Raw genomic sequence first — 22,971 nt, 5'->3', positions numbered from 1 at the left:
ATTGTGTTAAGGAGTCAATTGGGAAGGCACACGATGTTAACCAGGACTCATCTGAGCACCTAATCTGAGTGTTACGTCTTCTGTTAGCACAACCTGTTCTGTGCGGCCACCTGGTAAACCTCCTGACTCTTTTAAAGGTTAGGTTTTACACAAAAATCTGAAGTTATACATGTATAATTCAATCAGCCATTTGATAAATTGCGCGTACTCCAACGTGTTATGTAGAAACATTGTTAAAAACTCGTGTCCGATTGAGTTTCACAGGTTGGTGATTGCTATTATTTCTTTACACAAGCTTGTAGTGCAGGTTATTACAGGTAAAACAACCGAATCTCAACACATTCTAAACCCAGACATTATAAAACCTAACCTTACTGGCAGATAACCTCTGAATTTGAATTATGTAACACAGCTTGACATCTCCCATCCCCCGTGATGACTGTACACCACGTCTTTGCACTGTTTGCTCTTGTAGCACTTGTCAGGGTTCCCGTACTGTACATGGTATATATATGGATGTATGTGTCATTTTTTTTCTGGCACCGGCTCCCTCTTCTTCGGCACCTTCTATTGGTTCTCTCTCAATATTGGCTCTCAGTGACGTCGACGGGGTGGGCAAACACACTCTAAGATTTGGGGAGTTAAATGACATACTGCGCCTCCCTGTCTGCAGACGACCAAACCAAAGCCGTTATGTTTTTCCACATTTTCTTCCTGCTGGTGGCAACAAATGGTGAGTTTGAGTCAAAGCAGACCTTCTGCACTTTTGCTAGATAGATTAAAACACGACTTTTCTCAAGAAATAACAAAGTCTTTTTATGAAAGCTTTTGTGTGCTCAGGTTTAGAAATTAGAAATTTTCCAAGATGTATTGTAGATTTGCAAGACGGCGAGAAGCTGCCCTCAGCTTTGACGATAAGATGGTTGGCGGCTACGAGCGCAGGCCTCACTCCATGCCCTGGCAGGTGTCGCTCAACAACGCCTGGCACTTCTGTGGAGGAACCCTGATCAGTGACCGCTGGGTCGTCAGTGCTGCACACTGCTATAAGTGAGTCAGAGACTGAGATAGACCTACATCATCATGCTCTACTGAAAGAGGACTTTGTGCGCTTCTGTTCTAACCATCTGCTCCGTTCCCATTATCCATCAGGGGTGAGGATATCGAGCTGCGTTTGGGTGAGCTCCACATCGGCTACCAGGACGGCCCCCACCCAGAGTACGACCATTACACCGTCAACAGCGACATCATGCTGATCAAACCTGCCGAGCCAGCAAAGTTTGGTAACTATGTGCAGCCCATCGCCCAGCCCATCGCCCTGCCCAGCGGATGCGCCCCTGCAGGTACCCGGTGTCTTGTGTCTGGATGGGGAGCCACCAAGAGTCCCTGTAAGTCTGGGAAAGAGTTGTGAACGAGAAGAGACGTTTTATCCGTGCTGTCGCACTTCCTCCCAGTTGTTAGAGGACAAAGATCACTTCATGAATTAAATACAGTGACTGCAGGGGTCAATACAAAATAGGACAAACTGTGCCTGTCAACTCGTGTCTCTCTGTCTCTGGTTTTGTGACCCAGTCGGTTGTCTGAAATGCCTGCAATGCCTGGATCTGCCCATCCTTTCCCAGCAGGACTGTGAGCGCTCCTACCCCAACAGGATCGCCTGACAACTTTTCAATTTTGAGGCAAGTATGCAACATAACTGAGCCTCTGTGCCTAGAAATTAGGATCACTTTTGCTTGGATCATCAAATTTTGCTCAGAACTACAACAATTTGCTTGTATCGCCTCTGCATCGCCTCACAACAATAATGTAGCTCTGGCGGAGTGAATGCAGACTTGATGCTCACCAGGCTGGATTACACAATGAAAGCAAGTTTCAGGAGGATTCTTAGTGATTTTCATGATGGAACATCTGCCTGGAATGATACAAAAATACATCCAAAAATCCCAAACTGTATAGCATGAATTTGACAGTGACAAAACATAAATCGTACATGATTTCTAGTTATATGGATCTAAACCTTTTAAATACACGTGTGTGGTCCTTTAAAAATCACATTTCATCAAAGTTCCCTTTCCTGAAATGAAATTTTTACACACACGTAGATACTTTTTTTTTCGTTTTGTTTTTTGTGCAGTTTTTCATGCCAGTAGCCTACTCTTACTGGCTGGCATATAACTAACATATGATTTCCAAGGAGGTGGATATGCTGTATTTCTACAGGAATAATTTGTGTTTTAATGTTATTTTTATTAAAAGTAAACTTTTATTGAGGTTTGAAAAAAAAATGGTTCGTTGTCAAAGTCAAAATTAAGCACATATGTGCATATTAAACAAAGGTGTGTCCCTGAATCATATGTTATATCTTGTTTATCAAGAAGCCAAAGATCTTTAGTGTCAGCTAGTATTCTTCCTCGGGCCAGTGAGGTCAGTCGATTCAAAAATATTCAGGAGGAAAACAGATTGTGTGAGATGTGTGATTTGGGTGAAGTGGGAAGTTAGTCCCTTTTTCTTTGGTACTGTACATATTTTGATGATTTAGGAGAGTTAATTTTCAATTAAATGGCAAAACAAAAGCCTGAAATAGGCTATTTTAGCATACAGATGATCAAAAACCTGAATGGTTGTTTCATCTTGACATGTTTAAGTTTGCTGCAAGAGAGGGCAAGATGGATCATTTACTTAGTATTTATTTAGATTTCTCCAGCACTATATATGTTTTTTTTGATCAATGACGTATGAATTCTGTTGGAGAAAATGAAGGGCTGTAGATTTGATTTTGAGGAATGCTTAACTCATTTCATAGTTTTTGGATTTTCTCTGGTGTTTGGAAACGTACATGCATTGATTGAACCTGGTTTGTATGAATTTATGAATATTGTCGTGAAAATGCAAACCTCCTCTGAAATGTACCATAGACAGTATAATTAATCCATCGGGTTCTGTGCATCCTCTCACAGCAGTAAACAGGTGTTACAGCAGGTGGCAGCAGCGTCCTGGAGCCTCACATGTGATAAACAGGAGAGCGAGGGAGAGAGAGAGACGCCGAGGAAGAGATGACGAAGAAGAAGGCGACCATGTTGATTTAAAGGAAGAGGAAAAACAATAGAGGCGATTTATTTCAATTTAAATTCAGTTATTAAAGCTACTTAAAAAGAAAGCAACCAATCAGCCACAAACTGGATATCCTTTGTAAAATAACAGACAAACTAAGGTAGGTTTGCCGTGACTTTGAACCGTCCAGTTTCCGTTGAAAAAACCTCCTAGTTGTTGTGAGCATGCTAGCTAACGCTTGTGCTAAATTAGCCTTGGGGCTAGCGATCCAGCTAATCGTGCTATATAGCATTACGTTAGCGATAAAACCACAAAGAACATAGCGGCAACACAGTGTAATGTTGTTGTCATTTAGACATTACACATATGTCACCATCTTTTGCAAAGTAAAAACTTTTGAAAAGTCAAATACGAGCGGCTAGTTAGCTTAAGGGTAAAGTGGCTTAGCTTAAACGTTAGCTTAACGCGGCTAATGTTGTTTCTCATGAGACGCAGCGTGAATGAAACGATGATTTGTTGATTTACAAAGGAAGATGATAACCCCATTGTAGGTACACAGATTGTTTGGATATGTTAAACTTGAGTAATGTTAACTGTTTTGCAGGAAAGGGTTGGGAAAACAGAAACATCAGCAACCAAAAGTAGGTTGATGTTCATCTGAATGGAAGAAGCACAAACCCAAAACCGACAGTCGACATAAGCTGTAATTCATAAAACTAGTTTCAGTCAGACCTAGAGCCTTCACTGTAGGTCAGTCTTATTTTAAATCATGACAGTTGGGGCTTCCTAATCTACCTCTGAATACTGCCACCTGGCAAGTTCGCCTGTGCAATATTTAACCCAACCGTTCAATGAAGTAGCTGTTAAAGCCTTTAACTGCTCTGAGCCCCACCATGGGAGTGTTTTGTTGTCAAAGTTGCAACTAACCAACCTGTTGGCATTGTTGCTGAAACTGATCCCACACCCAGCAGTTACAAGTTACTAGACACAAGAAATTATGTATTGGCTCATGTTATTGGTTCCCAGCGTGGTGGACAAAATCAGGGTGTCTGCAGATTTTGAAAAGTTTTATAAAGCACTAAATTCACTTCCCAAAAAAAATGTATCAGAAGGTATTAAAAAGTCTTAAAACTCGTCTTAATGGCTGCTGTAGCCAGTAATGTTGGTTCTAAAATGTTTTTGTTTGTTACTGTGGGCCGTCAGAAGAGCTTATAAACTAAAAGCAAGACTGGTACAGCAGTGGATTGCGCCTCAAGTGCCTGTTTTATCAAGAATTATAATGAACTTCATTAAATGATCATTTTTATTTGGTTAATTCATCGATCCTTCCATTTGCTACTACTTATCCAGATCCTGTTGAATTAGTGGTTTTCCATCATACTTTCATATCATTTTGGCCTATTAGACCATGAATCGGGTATTGAATTGCATTTTATTTGGTATTAAAAAAGGTATTTAAAAGTCTTCAATTTACTTAGTGAACCCTGCAGAAACCTCGCATGGAAAATGTCAGTGTTTGTGAGTTTATTGACAACATAGGAAAGAAGAATTAAAAATATTTCTGCTACACAAAATTTTTACATTTATTTTGGCTTTTTTAGACAAATGCTTCTGTGATATTTAGGTTTAAAAAAAAAAAATCTTAATAGTCCTCTAAAATAATTCCATATAAAACAATCTGGAAAAGGATCATCACTCTTTGGCGTAATACTTCACAACTTAACATTGCTTATTTTCTAAGGGTCACACGCCAAAAAAGGTTGGGAACCACTAGCTTATGCATTGAGTTAAAATGATTAGGTGGTTCACACGTTATCAATTGTTAACTTTTGATTATCCAGCGACTGTTTATGTTGTTTCTCGTTGTTTTTTTGGTTTTAATTATAAATTGAATATCTTTGAGTTTTGGACTTTGGGTCTGACACAGCAAGCAATGTGAAGATATCATCTTTTGATGATGATTGTATGGACCAAATCAATAATGAAGACATTAAAAGTTAGATTAATTGATAATGACTGGGTTAATTAGTCAGCTGCTCATGTTCTGTTTTAAAATCTTTGTTGGATTTCTTTTAGGTGACAAGTTTGAGTCGTTGGCTGACTTTGAGGAGGCAGTGGGTTGATCACAACCACACTCTCACACTTCACACACCTGAAGACCTGTGGTGTTCAGGGAGAGAAGGTCGAACACCTGGAGCAGAAAGGAAACTTGCACTGAGGACTCAACAGGGGTGAAAAGCTGTTTGGCTTTGGACTAGATAACCCCCTGCATGACTTGTGTTTTCAGGATCCTTTTTTTTTTCCACACGTGGAGCAACATATACCCACACAGTGGAAACAGAGAGCATTACAGACTATATGATTTTGGGGAAAGACTTGTACAAAGTTGGACATCCTTTTTTCAAAGACAGGGATATTGAGCAACTCTTATGGACTCAAAAGTGGAAACGGGAAATATTGTTCCATTTAGAAACAGAAGTTTAAGTATTGAACTAAGATTATATTGAAGAAACTATTCCCCAAGTTCAGATTGCCTTAGTTGTTCTATTTCAGGACTTAAACCGCTTTGATACTTGTTCACATATAATTTTTCTATATTGTGGGCGAGTATATTCATGCATATGAATGCAAATTTCTCTTCATTTTGAAGAGCTCTTGTGTAAAAACTTGTTTTTTTTTTTTTTATGTCTTGTACGTCAGTCACTCTGTTGTTGAAGGGGACCGAATTGCACGTACATGTGTATATGTAAATACTACGAATCGACTTCTGTTGTAAAAGCTTTGGACTTAAAAAGAATAGAGAATATTGTTTGTTAATGCTTTATTAAACTTTTTTACTTTTGAAGATAATTTTTAAAAAGGAAAAACCTAAGAGGCAAAAATCTAATACTTTTGAAGAAAAAAAAATCAAAAGCAAGGAAACCGGGGAAAATGGCAACCGCCAGAACAGAAAACGTTGGCCCAGTCGTCATGGGACTGAACAAGCAGAACGGGCAGCTCAGAGGACAGACCAAACCACCTTCAGTCCAGCCAGCACCCACAACTCAAGGAAAGGCTATGGGTGCACCCCAGAAAGCAGGTGGCGCCCCTCAGGATGGAGGGGGTATCAAGTTTGGAGATGACTGGAAAAAGAGCCTAAAGCTCCCTCCCAGAGACAACAGGGTCAAAACCTCAGTGAGTCAAACTTGACAGCAGTTCTTATCATACTTTAGCCTATAATTACTTTTCTACTGTCATCCTGACCATTCTGTGTCCACTGTAGGATGTCACATCCACCAAGGGGAATGAATTTGAAGATTACTGTCTCAAACGAGAACTCCTGATGGGCATCTTTGAGATGGGTTGGGAGAAACCGTCCCCTATCCAGGTATGGTTTATTTCTGTCAATTTTTCTTTGCTGATCAGATGAACCCGATATGATCATCATGCCTCAACGACATTCCTTGAGAATAGCTAACTGTAAGGTCCTGGTGGTTATATCGTGTCTTAACCACTAGATTGTCAGTGTGTCCTGTACATGAGGAGCTAATGTTTGGAACTCTTTTAGCTCATAACTCAGCACAGGTGTATTTTTGGTTTAGTGCTTATTAGCTTTACAACAAAACCCTTCACAGGGTCAGACATGTAGAGCAAAGGTTCACTTTTGCCAATTTGAACAGTTTACACAATCAAAGGGTCAGATGATAAAATGTAATGTCAGTGACAGAGGGCAAAATCGCTATGTATATGAGAGCATTATGTTCTTAAGCATAATACCGCTGACACAGAACGAGACTTAATATAAGATTTTTGGGTTCCTTGCAGGAGGAGAGCATTCCCATCGCCCTGTCTGGACGGGATATTCTGGCCCGGGCTAAAAATGGAACAGGGAAAAGTGGAGCCTATCTCATCCCACTGCTGGAGAGGATAGACCTGAAAAAGGACCACATACAGGGTGAGACTCTGCCTGTAGTTTAATACCATTTATACTCATTGACTCTACTTTTGTCCTTCTGCCCATCGCTCTTGCTTTCTCCATTTATCGCTTATTCCCATTCTTCTTTCTTTTTGTTTACACTACCTTCTCATCGCATTTCTAATCTGGGCTTTTAATTCATCTGTTAGCTATCTTCTCCTCCTGTTGGCCTTTTGTGGTTACTATTACCACCGTGAGATCTTCTACCACGCTGAACTGTAATTTCTCCTGTACATTGTTATTTCCCAGCCATTGTCATGGTGCCCACCCGTGAGCTGGCGCTGCAGGTGAGCCAGATCTGCATCCAGATCAGTAAACACCTGGGAGGAGTCAAAGTCATGGCCACCACTGGGGGCACCAACCTGCGAGATGACATCATGCGCTTGGATGAGACCGGTAAGGGTCCACTTCATGGCACTGGGTCTACTGCCTGCTGCACATGGAGTGTGTCATGTGCTGACAGATATTACAATATCGAGTCCAGTCTGCATGTTGGATTATGAAGTTCAACTTTTTATTTCTTTTTTAAAGACACTTTTCTAATTCTTTTTGAACTTATACAACTTGCACTATAGAAAAGACAAATATATTATGAGTTTCATAATTCAACATTATATTACCCTTTTTTAGTTAAAGTAGCAGTTTTCAGTTCCAAATTATAAAAATATACTGTGTTGTGCTCAGTAAAAATGTAATTCTCTCCTGCTTTCTACATCAGTGCATGTGGTCATCGCCACCCCTGGCAGGATCCTGGACTTAATAAAGAAGGGAGTGGCAAAGGTTGATAAGGTCCAGATGATGGTCATGGATGAGGTAAACATGAGCAAATTTTGTTTTAAAAATATGACATCTAAGTGTAATCAGTAATGTTTATATTGTCATCATAGTATTCATCAGGGTAATTACTCAAGTCTTTGTTCCATGTCTCTAATAATCTCGGGTGTGTTTTTAAGGTTGCAACACAACCTGCTTCATCTTAAATTGTCTGTGTTGTCTCAGGCGGATAAGCTGCTCTCTCAGGACTTTGTGGTGCTCATTGAGGACATCATTGGCTTCCTGGCCAAGAACAGGCAGATTCTGCTCTACTCTGCAACCTTCCCGATCAGTGTGCAAAAGTTCATGGTGAGTAGTCGGCTTATTACTGCACCACTCGTCCAACCCGATGGCTCGGGGCCACTTGGCACCACTCGGTTCACACTGAAGACCAAGCTGTTCTCACACTGCTCCCTGATCTGGGTTTGTGTGTCTGTTGTAAACTTTTCCATGACTGTCTTCATTGACATCAGTTCAGTTAACAGTTGCAGGATTTGAATGCATGGAAATTTTGAAAAGTCTTCTGTTAAATTGTGTATTCCAATGGAAATTGTTTTTTTTCTAAATCTTCTGTGTGTCTAAGGAAGCTTCAGATGTAAACATTTCTTTGATTATATGTAAAGTATTACTGATTGTAAACTCCTGCAGTGCAAAAAAAAAAACAACAAAACTGACCAAAACAACCTCAGGTGATTTCAGGTTTCAGTGAACTAAGCGACAACTTACAGGCTCGTACATTTGCAAAATCACTGTGATACCGCGAGTTTCTAAACTATCAGTTCTCCATGTGTCCCTGCTGTAGGCCAAGCACCTTCAGAAACCCTACGAGATAAACTTGATGGAGGAGCTGACTCTGAAGGGCATTACTCAATTCTACGCCTACGTCACTGAGAGGCAGAAAGTCCACTGCCTCAACACACTGTTCTCCAGGGTAACTGACTAACTCTCTATTCACTGTTATTGCATTTCAAACTGCTGCGGGCCTCGCAGTCAAAAATGCAGTTATTGCCACAGGACAATGGTTTAGAAGACTGTTATCAAAAACAAATTGCCTGAGTGTTTCCTAACTTACCTTGGTTATTGACTACTGTCTGAAATGCATTGATTTTGGAATTTTTTTTTTAAACATCTGTGTAACATCCTGCGTCGGCTTCTTTCAGCAGTAAATTTGCCAAGTTCCGATTCTGCTCAGAAACAGACCTCAGGTAATAAAGCTGATGTAGAGATTCACAACAGTGTCTTCATTTCCCCCTCTCACAGCTTCAGATCAACCAGTCAATCATCTTCTGTAACTCCACTCAGAGGGTGGAGCTGTTGGCCAAGAAGATCACTCAGCTTGGCTACTCCTGTTTTTACATCCACGCTAGGATGATGCAGGTGAGGCACAAGTGAGAGATAAGTTGTCTTTTGTATTTGTATGATGTGTTTATTTTACTAAGTTGGCTGCTATTTGTTATTTCACATTTTTATTAATTGAATTTGCTCACTTTTCTTGTAGGGGAATGGGTATCGGGTTCATTTGTGTGTCTAAGATTAGATTGATAAAATTGGCAAAAGAAAATGCAAATTAAGGCACATTTCCAATCATTATTTATGTAAATACTAGGAGTTGGTTCGTTAAGATAAACAGCTGGTTAATTAAAAGAGTGATAGTCAAAACTCAAACAGTGGGAAAACGAAGAAAACATGATGGAATTATGGCATTTATGTTTATGGTCTCATCGCTCCATACAGATCTGATGATTTTTTTTTTGTTTTTTGTTTTTTTGGTCTGCAGCTACTCTTTAAGGTGTATAATGAATGAAAAATGACCTAAAGTCTTGAATGAGGCTGAGAATGCTTTTGGATGAGTTTATTTATTTATTATATTTTTTATAGTGTGTGGTTTATGTTCTCTTTTAGAACATTTCATTTCTTGCTTGTTTTCAGGAATACAGAAACCGTGTGTTCCATGACTTCAGAAACGGACTGTGCAGAAACCTCGTGTGCACAGGTGAGTTTCTATTGCATACCGCAACACTTCAAAACAACCCATTTATTGTTAATGCTGCTATTCCAGTGCACCGATGTATTTTTCTGTTGTCTCTCCGTAGATCTCTTCACCAGAGGTATTGACATCCAGGCTGTCAACGTAGTCATCAACTTCGACTTCCCTAAGAACGCTGAGACTTACCTCCATCGTATTGGAAGATCAGGTATGTTGTTTAGTGCTTCATACTGTGAGCTGCTCTATTAAAATCAGTTTTGTCATTTTTAAAAAACTGGTTTGCAAACAGGATTTAGAACAGAGATTCAAAACAAAATCGGAACGTAAACTAAAGGTACAAACCCACAAAGAATTGCTAGCTTCTTTTAATGCGGCACCGGTTTGTAATTTTTGCATACAGGCAGTGTGTTTTAAGTGTACGGGATCTTTCTGTGGGATGACACATACAGCTCCATCTGCCCCTGTTTGCTTTTCACTGTGATAATTTTGGATGTTTTCCAGGACACAGGATCTGGACTGGTTTTCATTCTGCTATAAATTAGGACAAACACTCACAGTAAACCCTATCTGGGTTATGAAAAGATAAAATAAAATGGGTAGAGGATGTCATAGTGAATTTTTATTTTCTCTCTCGCTGTCACTCACTCTCAGGGCGGTTTGGTCACCTGGGCTTGGCCATCAACCTGATCACGTCAGAGGATCGCTTCAACCTGAAGGCCATTGAAGACCAGCTGGTGACCGACATCAAGCCCATTCCCAGCAGCATCGACAAGAGCCTCTATGTGGCCGAATACCACTCAACCAGCGCCGACTGTGATGTGGAGGAGGCCGAGAAGAAACCAGGGCGCGAACAGGATAGCACCTAAAAAAGGTGAGGCGCGTTGAGATCCTTCTTAGACTTCTATTGCATGAAAAATGTCCTGCCCTCCTAATCTACATTTTGTCCTCCCTCCAGGACATTAAGACACACCGGGCTTTTGCACAGACATCAGCGCTTGCACACAGTCTTCAGGCAACTCTTCAGTTTCACATTTCTCCCTCATTTTCAGAGCCTGACAAATGGATGTAAAGGCTGTTTTTATTAATAAGTATTTCCTTAGCTTTTCCTCAAAGAGCTGCCTCACTTTTTTTTTTTTTTTTCTTTTTTTTTTTTTTTTTTTTTTTTTAAATTAACTGAGAAAGTCAAACTATCTTGTTTTGCACCAAACTCGGTCTGGACAACGCATCCTGTGTTTGAGCTTAGAATATTGTTCCTCCTAAAATATATATTTGTTAGACAGCATTGCAAATGAGTATTGGAGCTGTTTTGAACCCGTCGTCCTCGTAGATTGTTCATTGCCAGCAGCACAGTTGGTCTGTTTTTTAATGTTACAATGGTGCACTTACACCAGCCATCGTTCTGTCCACTTACACTGCTGTTGTCACTTAAGTGCCTTACTTATTTCCGTGTGCACTCATCCATTCATAGTCTGCTGTCTTCTGTCATGCAGCAGAGTACGAGCACAACTAAGATGAACTAAATAGTAACCCGACTTTATTTAGACATTATGCAAGGGAAAAAGACCACACACACACATACAGACATACACACACACACACGAGCGCACACACTCCTGCTGAGAAGTGTGTCGAACCACAGCTCAAACTCCTTGAAAACCATCCTGAATGTGAACGTTTATTTTTAATGTGAACGTTGCAATAAAAAAGGGCAGCTTTGTTTAAATACTGCGTGACTGTTTTTCCCTTTCACTATGAATAATACATGAGCAGAGTTAATATCAGAAGACAGCCTAAAGAAAACGAGCCCTCATACCGATTCATGGGTGTCAGCCTGCAACTGCACAAACAGCATGGGAAATGAAGTAGCAGCCACGTGCTGTTACGTTATGGTCGTCGCGGGCGAGTTCGCCTGCAGACAGTTTTTGTTATTGTTCGGAGGTTCTCTTAAATAAAAAAAATAAAAATAAAAAAATCACATTTTGGCCGGGGAATACTGTAAAATCCATCGGCCACAGTAGCTGGTGGATGGAAATCTGGTTTCCTATCTTGTGCAGGACTGACGCATCAGAGACGGTTCCAAACAGTTTTGATAGCAAAATTTGCCAGTTGTAAGCCGACAGATAATTGAGTATCAGTAGGTCCAAGAGGTAAAGCTTCACAGGGTTTTTGTGGAAGCTGGTGCAAAACAATTGTTTGAATTTTTCTGTTACTTTCTTTTTCCACCCAGATCTTTAGGTTTCCTAGTTATAATGTGAAAATACAAGGTTTATAAAGCAAGCATTTCTGCAAATCTTAAGGTAAAACTTTCTTTTTAGGCCCCATCATGACAAAATTGAAATTGGTGAATGTATCAGTCGCCAATGTAAAGTCTGTGGCCCAGTGGTTGAATGCCAATCTCTTAAGCGTATTTGACAGTTGTTGTTTGTACTCCTGCTGCTGCATTAGAAACTCCTCTTTAAAAAGGCTTTGCGTTTGAGAAATGATATAAAGGATATGAAATGGTTTCATGCACCGCAGGGTGTTGAAACCTGCTCAGTCTATAAAGGACCAGGTTGACCGTCAATTGAACTGCAACTAAAAATCAGAAGAAATGTCAGTTCTGCAGCAGCAACTATATTTTTTCTTTTTTTTCTTTTCTTTTTTTTTTTCTCTTTCCTTTGGTTTCCCCCCCAGCACAGCTATGCTATGTTTTATAATTATAAAAATGTGAGAATGATCTTTTGTGAGGGGTGGGCTCTGTTTTTGAAAGCAAAATTGTAGCATCTTTGAACAGGCAGCTGTGACTCTCCTTTTTTTTTTTTTTTTTTTTTTTTTTTTTGTCCTCCCCTTACAGAGCATCACTAATGATTTCAAAAAAAAAAAAAAAAAAAAAGTATTTTTTGCTTTTTAAGATTTATTTTTGATGTAGCTTAAAGCAGTTGGGCTCTGTGAGGCTCTGGCACTGGGTAACCTCTGGAGGTTTGGGTGGGTTTGCAGAAGCCAAGTGTTTTATCAAATGCTCTCTGGGCATCTTGAATCTTTTGCTCTCTCTGGTACTTAAAGCAACGACAAAAGCTTTGATTTCATGTTGTTTTCCCTTGAAATTACACAAAGTACCTGTATTAGCTTCATGTTTTAAGTGCCAGACAGAGCGCTAAGTTACACAGGAGAAAGTTTCCGGAAAGCGTTAAAGCACTGTGATCTTCTTGAACCTGTTCCACGCTTGTGTGACGGATCATCAAAGTGCTGTGATTTGTTTTCAGCAGCTCAATCCATTTTCCCCTGGGGCAATCTTTTATACGAGGTGTTATGAATCATTTGGAGGAAACAGAATTGTAAATGATTCATTGTTTACACTCGTCGTTTACAATTTAAAAAAAAAAAAAAAAAAAATTAATTTTGCTTCATGGGTGGAGGAGGTAGAATTCATTTTGTTTCCCCTTTTTTTCTCTTTGAAATAGAGTTTCAGGATTTACATTGAAGCAAAACCAAAAAAGTGGAATGTGAGAGTGCGTGTGTTTGTGTGGGAGAGAGATTTAGGTGTGAGGTTGCATGAGGAGAGAGTGTGTGTGTGTGTGTGTGTGTGTGTGTGTGTGTGTGTGTGTGTGTGTGGGAGAGAGATTTAGGTGTGAGGTTGCATGAGGTGTGTGTGTGTGTGTGTGTGTGTGTGGGGGGGGGGAGAGAGAGAGAGACTGTTTGAACAAGGTGTGTTAAGTGAGAAAGGGCATGAAATGTGCGTGCGGCTCTGACAGGCTGTTTTGTTCAGAATCACTACGTTTACATGCAGCTTCAATTTAACTGACGTCTGGATTAACAGCTCATCTTTGGGAGAATCATCAGATTTCAGTAGAACTGGAGCCAGATTGGTTTCTTGTGTGGATGAAAGGTAGTTTGAAATAATAATGAAACTGTCCTGTTAACAGTTTTATGGCTGCATGTGAGCATAATGGGTGTATGTCAGGTTTTTTTCTGTGCTTTCATGTGCAGACTTGTCTTGTGTTTTTGTTGACGATGTACGATATCTTAAATATCAGTATGGCTGTTTACAGTTGTCAGGGATGCGATTTTCTCTTTTTTTTTCATCTCCTCCTTCCACCAGGATTTGGAGTTTGTTGACATAAATTTCATTTCCAATGAGCAATTTTTCACTTTTCTGTCCCTCCTTTATGATCTGTGTTCTCGAACCGCATCCCTGACAGTCATTCCATGATCCCCTTTGTGACCAAAAGAGATCGGACAGATATTCATAGGTATCTCATAAGGTATATATATCTTGGCTAGTGTCATGAACTGAATATTAGATGTCATCTTAAGACTTTGGCCTGGAATTGGCTCCCAAGACGCTCAACCCCTTAATGAAAAACTACCCTTAATTGCAACTTTAGTTTTATTTATGTCGCTCCAGGCATCTGTTCTGTCAGTTATGATAACATAACTGATAAAAGAAAAAAAAAACTAGTATTTCATTCATACTATGTTAAATTTTGTGTTGGGGTAAACTCAGAATATGTCTGTCAGTGGTCCCAAAGGAGGTCATGATGAATGCAGTTATGAATGTAGAGTGACTCTGTCGATTTTTGTAATCTGGTGTTGTCTTTGTCTGTGTGAGCACTACTGACCTGTCAGGTCAGTAGTGCTCACAATGGGTTGGGAGGGATAAAAAGGGTAACTGTTTAAAAAAAAAAAAAAAAAAAGAAAAAAAAAAAAGAGGGAGAATCAGGAAAGGGTGAGGATTTGGGTACAAAATGGCCTTTTTGGCATTGCTGCTTTGGACTCTGCAAATTCTAATTTGGTGAAATTCAAAAACTGGACTTGAAAATAGTATCAATGGCTGAATTCCCCCCCCCCAAATATTTCTACTGTGCGTAACTAAATTCAATTGGATGTCTTAATTTGCCGCACTAATGTAGACTGGCCCACGGTCCAAGGCGGCAATTCCAGGCCAAACGTAATGGTGACCTCAGCTGATTTGTTGTAGTGAGCTGAGGATAAAGTTGCAGCAGTATTTGCCCTGCAGCACGGATAGAAAACAGTGAAGTCACGACTCTTGATTGGCTCTCAAATATTTTGGTTTGAATGTAGCTTAAGATAGCATTACAACAGTATTTCTCTACAACATGGACAGAAAGGAGGAGCAGCAATACAGTATAACTCCGAATTGGCACGTCAAAATATGTTGGTTCATTCGATTCCACATACTTAAAACTTCAGCTTTCTTTTTAAAAAAATAAAATTAAAATAAACAACCCATATGCAGACAGTTTTTCGATTTGTCTTGTTTGTTGCTATTGGTACCTCGGTGGCCCCTTGGTGAGTTGCATCATTTTGGACTTGAAATACAATAGCCTAGAAACAGACTGTTGTTTAGGGGGTTGGTAAATTATTTTTATCAGTCGTAACTTTCTATGTCACGCCATTGGATTTAAAAACTGCTGCAAAAATGTTTCATCTTTCTTTACTGTTTCCTCATTAAAAAATTGAATTGGAAGTGGCACAGGGTATTTCAGCAACTTGTGTTCATCACTCTGTCCTCTACTGTTGTGGCATGGAAATACATGCAGGGGCTATAAAATTCAATAAATTGACCAGAAATTACATTGTCTGTCGGCTCTTCATTTCTCCACAGTTGGATTACACACTTTTACTGCCACATGGTTTAAATAGATCTGTAATAAAGCAGTTTGTCGGCTGAGTTTTGGTAAACGGATTGATTTGGATTTTAGTTTAGGAATTTGCAACATTAGAATACTTCAACGCACTGAACTCGGTCTTAGCTCTTTGTTTGGAAGGGATGAATTTAAAATTTTTGATGACCTTGTCATTTTAATGAGGTTGAATGCACTAGTCTCTGCGAAATGACAGTCAATTGCGATGTCAGGGAATCTGCGGGTCTTGAAATGTAAGGCCTTTTTTTTTTTTTTAATTAAAATTTTTTTTTTTTTAACTTGGTTAATGTTTCCATCCATTTCTGTTCATTTTGTACTCATCTAAATAATTTCATGTTTAATGATTAATTGATAATTGCGATGTTGTTACATAAAGCTGGAAAAAAAGACACAAATGTGGTATAAATTTCAACAAATTCATGCACCTGGTAAAATATCACATCCTTAGTGGTTTTCATTGACACCATTCATACTGTGGTTGGTAAGTTTGGGGAACTGGTATTAAATTGCATTCTATGTGGTATTAAAAAGCTCTGAAAAAGTCTTGAGTAGTTTTGTGAACCCTGTAGAGACCCTGAACAGCAAAAGAGTCCTGAATTATTGTATAATCTTGTTGCCCTTTGTTTCAAAGGGTGTCAAAATCTACTTTCAAGACAAATATTCTAGTTTTTATTATGCCGAGATGGTAAATGTTCGCAAATAACGTCATGACACATTCTAGTGATGAAGTACTGGTCAGTTTCTAGGGACCTAGAATCTAGATTCTAGGCATCTAAAGTCTACCGCGTTCACTGGACGCTTGGAGGCGACAGCACATTTAGCACATTTCATACTGAAATGGAATTCAAATGCATCAAAAAACATGAAGAAAGAGAGAAAACGCAGCATCAACACATTAGAATACAAATCAAAAGTATAGAAACAATTTAAAATAAAAAGGTAATAAGAGAGACATAAATACAAGAATAAACCCGTGGAATCCAATACAACAGCCCTGCAATTAAAACGTGAAGCTTCTTGTTGGGTTTTTGTTGACTGTGAGAGGGGTTATGACGGTTTAAATCTACTACGCTTCTATTCTTCTATCCACAACTTGGCTGTCATCAGTTGTGGGGATGCACCTAGATGACTGTTCATTGGCAGTGGGCTCTCCATTAGGTGCTCTGCTAAAAGCTGCTGCTGTGTGTACTATAGCCGCAGAGAGAGAGAGAGAGAGAGAGAGAGGCACCGTTGCGTGTCAGAGAGAAATCCGACAGACTGACCCTCCGGATGCCGTTTGACCTTGAAGGTATTGCTTGTAAACGTTTCACTGCACTCGCCCTTTAAGCTGCAACCCGCTGACGTCCAAGGCCTCCACCAATCGGGGAGCTCGGAATATGGCATCCCCGCACCTTCGCGGCTGACCTCACTTCAATGGGCCAATAGCGCTTGAGCAGGAACACTGCGTCGTCGATGTAAAACCACGCCTTAGCTCGCCAGTGATATAAAGTGACTGACGGGTGTTTCTGCCAATCATTTCTGAGGGTCACGGCCCGTCATCCAATCAAAACGTTTGTATAGAAAACGGGCGGGCCTTAGTCGCCACTAGCGTCTTCTTCTTTGGTGCGACTTGTTGCAACTTCCGGCTGCATCGTCCTCTGAAAATCACAACGTGAGTAGAAAACGTTAGCTCGGTGTTTTATACAACGTGGATTTTCACGGGCAACACATGGATGTGTTTGCTGCCTTTTCGGCAGGGGTTATCTGACAAGCCGGTGTTTGTTTTTCTTCGGAAGCAGAAGCTGTTTGTTTTAAGGCTGTCAGCTGCTGGTTGAAAGGCTAAACGGCATCAAGGAGCTAGCGTAGCTAACGTTTTCATACTAGCTTTCATTCAAAACATTAAATACATCTCATAAATACAGCAGTTGGTGTCCACTGTTCTTATTTATTCCCGTCATATAACGTTATGTTTTTACTTTATGTCAATCGGTCTTTTTTTACTTGCTGCTCTTCTACCTTCATATGAATGAACATGATATGTGTGAAAGGTTAAAGGGACACTCCACCAATTTTAAACATGAAGCTCAATTTCCGCATCAAATTTCCCTCAGCTTGTGGCCTGTGACACAGTTTTATAATGTCCTCCTTATCTCTGAAAGCTGCTTACTACACTGTACAATGACTTTAATGTAATGTAATAGTTTTCCCTTGTAAAAGTACAGACTGCTCTCCTATGCTTGTATTTATCACATTATGAATCACATCTTTTATATATAACATTATTCTGATTTTTAAATGTCTCTCTATATAGATATCTATAGATAGATCTAGAAATAGATATTACATACATACATGTATACAGTGTATTATAGTATATTACTAGCATTTACAGTGTGTATGCAGGACATACTATAGCTTTGAGTCTCCCCCTCCCCGCACTTTTTTTTTTAATACCTTATTTAGTGTATTTAGTTATTGTAAATAATTTTGCTTTTAATTGTGTTGTTGCCTGCCTCATCGTTTTTGTTATTTTTTTTTGTGAAGTGGTTGCTCCAATTCAGCAACTTCCCTTTTGGGATTAATAAAGTACTCCATCTGTCTGTCCGTCCCTTCCTCCGGCGATGTTATGAGGGTGTACCTTTTTCATGTCGTATGGGGAGTTGCCATAACTAACAGTTGCTGGCTTCCAATTACCATTCATGTCAAGATCCAAGTAGTAATTAGCATTTGGAGACTCAGATTTTTCCTAAAAGCGCCAATACATCTGATTCGGCACTTGATAATTGACAAGTGCCTTAAAAAAATAAACAAATATGGCTGCCTCATGTTAGCCAAAGTCCGTCTTTCAAGACGATTATACCAGAATTTAATGAATGCAGACTTTAATTATATTGGCAGCGCACTGGCATATTTACCCTTATGCAACCAAGTCTAGTACTGTATTTTAAATATTCATTCATACATTGGGAGAATGGGAATTTAAAATATTTTGGCATTTTGGCTTAAAAATTACTCCAATGATTAATGGCTTTATCAAAGTAGTTGCCAATTAATTTCTGTAGTTCAAATAATTGACTAATTGGATCTAACCAAGTCTTCAGGCATCCAACGGCCTAACATGTCGAGTGACATGAATGCTAGCAAGTCACAAATCTGGATATATATCCAATTTCTACCATCCATCCCAAGTGTCATTTAGCAGAATTACAGACTCTACATTTTCACTATTCCGAAGTTATCTTCTTGGTCGTCCTCATTAACAGGAGTGTGTGGTCTCTCTTTGTTTTAACACTTTAACTCGCCCTCCTCTCTTTCTTTACCCCTTCATTTCCTCCCTGGTTTCTCAGCATGGGCAGTGTTTTGGCTGCCAGTTCCCCCAACCCTCCACCACCAGCCTCTGGTGTTGCTGCTGCCCCCGGGTTGACGGTGCCAAAGGGCTTTGGGATGCCTCCAGTCTCCCCGGTTATACCCCCGACTGCGGCAGCCTCTGAACAGCAGCAGGAGGCAGAAAACCCTTTGCCGAACCCGGGCGCCTTCGATGAGTGTCATCGCAAATGCAAAGGTAAATGGAGATAGTTGATCAAGTTCGCGTGAGCCAAAAAACAATTGAAATAAATACCTGTACTGCCTGAATGTATCTTATCTGCATTGGTTTTTCTTTTTAGAGGTTTTCCCTATGCAGATGGAAGGCGTCAGGCTGGTTGTTAACAAGGGCCTTAGCAACCACTTCCAGGTTGGTCAAGTTCCTTTTACATTAGAAAATTTTTACCAACATGAATCAGAACAGGTTCTTTTGAGTTTTTTGTTTCCCTGTGCACGAAACCTCTTTGAATAACTGCTTGTGCATGGATCCATAAAGCGAAACTACATCTTCATAGCTCAGGCTTTGCTGCAAGATTAACATCCACTGAATTTTAAAAACTTTGATAACGGAGCTTCTTGTGAGTCCACGTGCCTTAAACCCACATTCTCCGTCCACCGGACAGTGTTAGACCAGATGAACCGAGTGTATCTCAGCAGTTGCACTATGGGTCAAACCAAAGAAAGCAAACTGCAAAAGTGTTCATGGTACGTTTTTTGTTTTTTTTTTTAAATTCTTTGAACTTCCTTTAAGGTGAATCACACTGTGCTGCTGAGCACCATGGGCGATTCCAGCTACAGGTTTGGTGCTACATACGTTGGACCAAAGCAGACGGGTCCAGCCGAGGTAAGCTGCAGGGGAGTCACTGTGATTCCCAACTGTGAGACGTTTACATTTTTCTTTATGTTTTGAACTGTAATACAAATGAACTGCTCTTTGTGTTCAGTTTTTTCCAGTCATGGTGGGAGACATGGACAACAGCGGCAGCCTTAACGCTCAGATCATCCACCAGATCACTAACGGAATACGATCCAAAGTGGCCTTCCAGGTAAATTTGTTTTTATTTTGACTTTATATTTTAGGTACACTTTTTTTCCCTGAGGGACCTTTTTACCTCCAGGACCTGTCCGTAGTATGTTTTTACTCAACTAGTTAATTTCTATTCGTTTTTCTTGATCCTTCTAAATATGCGTGATGTTAATTAGAGCTTTTGATTGGCTTATCGCAGATATCTTATTGTAGTATAACTTGGCCAATAAGAAATTGCAATACAGAAATGCCAAATTAATTTAATAACAGTGTCCCCATTTCAAAGCCGGTTCACTTGAGAGCACTGGAAAGTTTATTTTTACAATGTAAAATGTCTTGTACATTATGTATCTTGGTCATAAACCAAGATATCTTTATCAAAATTGTTTGTATGTTATGTGTTTATGTAAAAAAATAAAATAAAATAAAGCTTATATATCAGATTTTTTTTTTTTTTTTTTTTTTTTTTTGGCGAGCCTTAAAAATCCAGTATCAATTGGGCTCTAATGTTAACTTTCTCAAAATCTGTCATGTCCTCAGACACAACAAAACAAGTTTGTGAACTGGCAAGGTGATGCTGAGTTCAGGGGAGAAGATTTTACTGCAACTGTTACACTTGGAAACCCAGATGTCCTCGTCGGCTCTGGTAGGTCATCACTCAATAATGCTGCATAGAGGATCCAGTCTGCGAAAAGTTACCTTCCATCTTTGTATAATTATATTCTAATTATTTGAATTGCTCTGAAAGCAGCTCTCTGATTCAACCAAAACAAAGATTAAATCTGAACCTGAACACCTCTTGTTGTCTTGCTGCTCTCCACCTGTCAGGTATTGTTGTAACTCATTACCTCCAGTCCATAACGCCGGCTCTGGCTCTGGGAGGGGAGCTGGTTTACCACCGTAGGCCAGCAGAGGAGGGCACGGTGATGTCTTTGGTTGGCAGATACACAGGTGAGGTGCAGGTTATTGCGAGTATGTAGTTTGGATTGATAGAGCTGGGGATTTTCCCTGGACAATGTTGAAAAATATTTTAATCAACTTGACCTCCCCACTACACAGGCAGTAACTACATCGCCACGTTGACACTCGGCTCAGCGGGAGCTCATGCTTCTTACTACCACAAAGCCAATGATCAGGTAACCTCTTACGTGATTGCTTTAACTACGACTTACTGTCCTGTCTGTCGAACGGCTGCCTCCTTGATAATCCCAGCAGGTACACAGACTGAAAAGAGGTTGATCTCTGACTCGGGTGTCTTGTACATGTTTGTGTGGTCTTGTCCCGCTGCTTTGCCTCTCTTTCCAACTGTCCTCTGCTCTTCAACAGCTGCAGGTCGGTGTGGAGTTTGAGGCGAGCGCCCGGATGCAAGACACCAGTGTGTCATTCGGTTACCAGCTAGATGTACCTAAAGCCAATTTACTGTTTAAAGGTAAGACGTGCACGTTAGGGGTATTTCAGGAGAACAGTTAAATGTGCCTCCATTACCGCAATCACAATTCTTTACAAATCTGTAACATTTTTAGCAGCCAAGTGTGTTAGATATGGATGAGGAAAATCTTTGATTATAGGAAAATCAGAACAGTCATGATTAATCAGATTGTAGAGTTGATGGATTTACCAGCTTTTCTTGAAATTTATCAGCAGGTACTTGGAAAATGTGTATACTAATTCTGTTTATTCATCCAGGCAACACAGTTGTGAAAAACATTCACATGTGCAGCGACAACTTTAACAGTTTTTTTAATTTATTGTATATTAAAAGAATAGTTCAACATCTTGAGAAGTTTCTATTCGTTGTCTTACTAAGAGTTAGATCCAGACCAGTACCTCTCCTATCTGTGTTCATTAAATATAAAGCTGGAGCCAGGATACGCTTAGCTTAGCATAAAGGCCGTAAACAGAGGTGAACAGCTGGCCAGGCTCCGTCCAGAGGAGCCTGGTTTTCTGGCAACGTTTAGCGACTTTGTTACCTTAGACAGAGCCAAGCAGTTAGACAGGCGCACGTAATACACCTATTTAACACTGTGTTTTTGTCACTCTCCCAGGTTCAGTAGACAGCAACTGGATAGTAGGTGCGACATTAGAAAAGAAGTTGCTCCCACTGCCGCTCTCTCTGGCCCTTTGCGCCTTCCTCAACCACCGCAAGAACAAGTTCCAGTGCGGTTTTGGCGTCACCATCGGTTAGACTGACTGAGCCGTTATCGACCTGCGGACGGACTTCACAGAACCGACAGATTCACTATGGACGAACAGACTATGCCATGTGCTAAACACTACTGTGTGTCCCATCACCTCCAGCTGTCTCCGACCTCCTTAGTAGATTCGGCCATTATCATGTCATTGCTTTCCTAGATCATGTTTCATCAACTATGATGAGTAGAAACACTTGAAAGGTAAAAATGTACATCTAATGACTTTAATCCTTTAATCGCATGAATGATCAGAATTGTAACAAAGAATGTGATTGGTCAGGAATTTGACTGTGGACTCTCGACGCAAACACACAAACCAATAGTTAGAAAGACGCAACATATTAAGAGACGTTACAGAATTACAGAGCTCTTTGTTTTTGTCACTGAGTTCAGTGCCTGTTGCGTTTTGTTTTAAATTTTATTCTTCTTTTTTTTTTTTTTTACCGTAAAATCTGTCTGGGCGTGCAGTGAATGAAATCGTTGTCAGCGTTGGAAGAAGTGTGCTGTACTGTGTGTCACGTTCACAATGCATCACTTGTTTCGTTGCCTTTTTTTTTAATGTTGCATACATTTGGAACAATATATTTGACCTGTATATACCTCTTGGAAAGTGATAAATACCATTTCTTACAAAAAGCTGCATGTCTCGGTCGTATCCTTCGGTTGATCTCGTCTTCGCTGGACTGAGTTTATGTGAATTTCATGAGAAAGATGTGTATTAAACTATACAAGTTACAGAGAGGTGTAAGGGATACTGAACGGTGGGATAAGTTTGAAAATGATTCGAGTTATAGGGTATGGCCTCCACAATGATCAGATTTCAAGCCGACTGAATACCAACAGGAAGCTGAGAGCAACGTGTTGCACAGTGCTTCGCTGCAAGATCATCAAAACACCAAATGCAGGACTATCTTTCGTTGTTAGTTGAGTTGCACAGATGTTTCCAGCAGCATTGAAGCCGT

The 22,971-nt window shown here is 40.0% G+C and overlaps 3 protein-coding genes across 3 annotated transcripts; all 3 read left to right on the top strand.

Annotated features, from left to right (window-relative positions):
* The first annotated feature begins 693 nt into the window (after nucleotides 1-693).
* Nucleotides 694-1,658, top strand: LOC120786448 (anionic trypsin-1-like). Its single transcript, XM_040121900.1, has 4 exons — nucleotides 694-733; nucleotides 897-1,047; nucleotides 1,150-1,385; nucleotides 1,570-1,658. The coding sequence occupies exons 1-4, from the start codon at nucleotides 694-696 to the stop codon at nucleotides 1,656-1,658; spliced, it is 516 nt and encodes a 171-aa protein (XP_039977834.1).
* Nucleotides 1,659-3,050: 1,392 nt separating this feature from the next.
* Nucleotides 3,051-10,960, top strand: LOC120786925 (probable ATP-dependent RNA helicase ddx6). The gene is made up of 13 exons (XM_040122718.1): nucleotides 3,051-3,208; nucleotides 5,125-6,222; nucleotides 6,311-6,415; nucleotides 6,853-6,982; nucleotides 7,253-7,399; nucleotides 7,722-7,816; nucleotides 8,003-8,125; nucleotides 8,619-8,747; nucleotides 9,077-9,193; nucleotides 9,746-9,809; nucleotides 9,910-10,011; nucleotides 10,455-10,674; nucleotides 10,759-10,960. The coding sequence occupies exons 2-12, from the start codon at nucleotides 5,980-5,982 to the stop codon at nucleotides 10,667-10,669; spliced, it is 1,470 nt and encodes a 489-aa protein (XP_039978652.1). The 5' UTR covers nucleotides 3,051-3,208; nucleotides 5,125-5,979; the 3' UTR covers nucleotides 10,670-10,674; nucleotides 10,759-10,960.
* Nucleotides 10,961-16,980: 6,020 nt separating this feature from the next.
* Nucleotides 16,981-22,645, top strand: tomm40l (translocase of outer mitochondrial membrane 40 homolog, like). Its single transcript, XM_040122787.1, has 10 exons — nucleotides 16,981-17,099; nucleotides 18,775-18,989; nucleotides 19,093-19,160; nucleotides 19,542-19,634; nucleotides 19,735-19,836; nucleotides 20,358-20,463; nucleotides 20,646-20,768; nucleotides 20,877-20,953; nucleotides 21,144-21,246; nucleotides 21,863-22,645. Exons 2-10 carry the CDS (start codon nucleotides 18,776-18,778, stop codon nucleotides 22,000-22,002), a joined length of 1,026 nt encoding a protein of 341 aa, XP_039978721.1. The 5' UTR covers nucleotides 16,981-17,099; nucleotide 18,775; the 3' UTR covers nucleotides 22,003-22,645.
* The last annotated feature ends 326 nt before the right edge of the window (nucleotides 22,646-22,971 follow it).

The sequence above is a fragment of the Xiphias gladius genome, chromosome 24 (assembly GCF_016859285.1).
Source record: "Xiphias gladius isolate SHS-SW01 ecotype Sanya breed wild chromosome 24, ASM1685928v1, whole genome shotgun sequence".
Classification (NCBI taxonomy): Eukaryota; Metazoa; Chordata; class Actinopteri; order Istiophoriformes; family Xiphiidae; genus Xiphias; species Xiphias gladius.
Note: the sequence above shows the minus strand (reverse complement) of the source record. Positions and strands in the feature narration are given on the sequence as shown.

Coding starts and splice junctions, on each gene's coding strand:
- LOC120786448 (XM_040121900.1), top strand. CDS start 694: ATGTTTTTCCACATTTTCTTCCTGCTGGTGGCAACAAATG. Junction 734..896: donor CCTGCTGGTGGCAACAAATG/GTGAGTTTGAGT, acceptor GACGGCGAGAAG/CTGCCCTCAGCTTTGACGAT. Junction 1,048..1,149: donor AGTGCTGCACACTGCTATAA/GTGAGTCAGAGA, acceptor ATTATCCATCAG/GGGTGAGGATATCGAGCTGC.
- tomm40l (XM_040122787.1), top strand. CDS start 18,776: ATGGGCAGTGTTTTGGCTGCCAGTTCCCCCAACCCTCCACCACCAGCC. Junction 20,464..20,645: donor AGATGTCCTCGTCGGCTCTG/GTAGGTCATCAC, acceptor TCCACCTGTCAG/GTATTGTTGTAACTCATTAC. Junction 20,954..21,143: donor ACCACAAAGCCAATGATCAG/GTAACCTCTTAC, acceptor GCTCTTCAACAG/CTGCAGGTCGGTGTGGAGTT.
- LOC120786925 (XM_040122718.1), top strand. CDS start 5,980: ATGGCAACCGCCAGAACAGAAAACGTTGGCCCAGTCGTCATGGGACTG. Junction 7,817..8,002: donor AGATGATGGTCATGGATGAG/GTAAACATGAGC, acceptor GTGTTGTCTCAG/GCGGATAAGCTGCTCTCTCA. Junction 8,126..8,618: donor TCAGTGTGCAAAAGTTCATG/GTGAGTAGTCGG, acceptor TCCCTGCTGTAG/GCCAAGCACCTTCAGAAACC.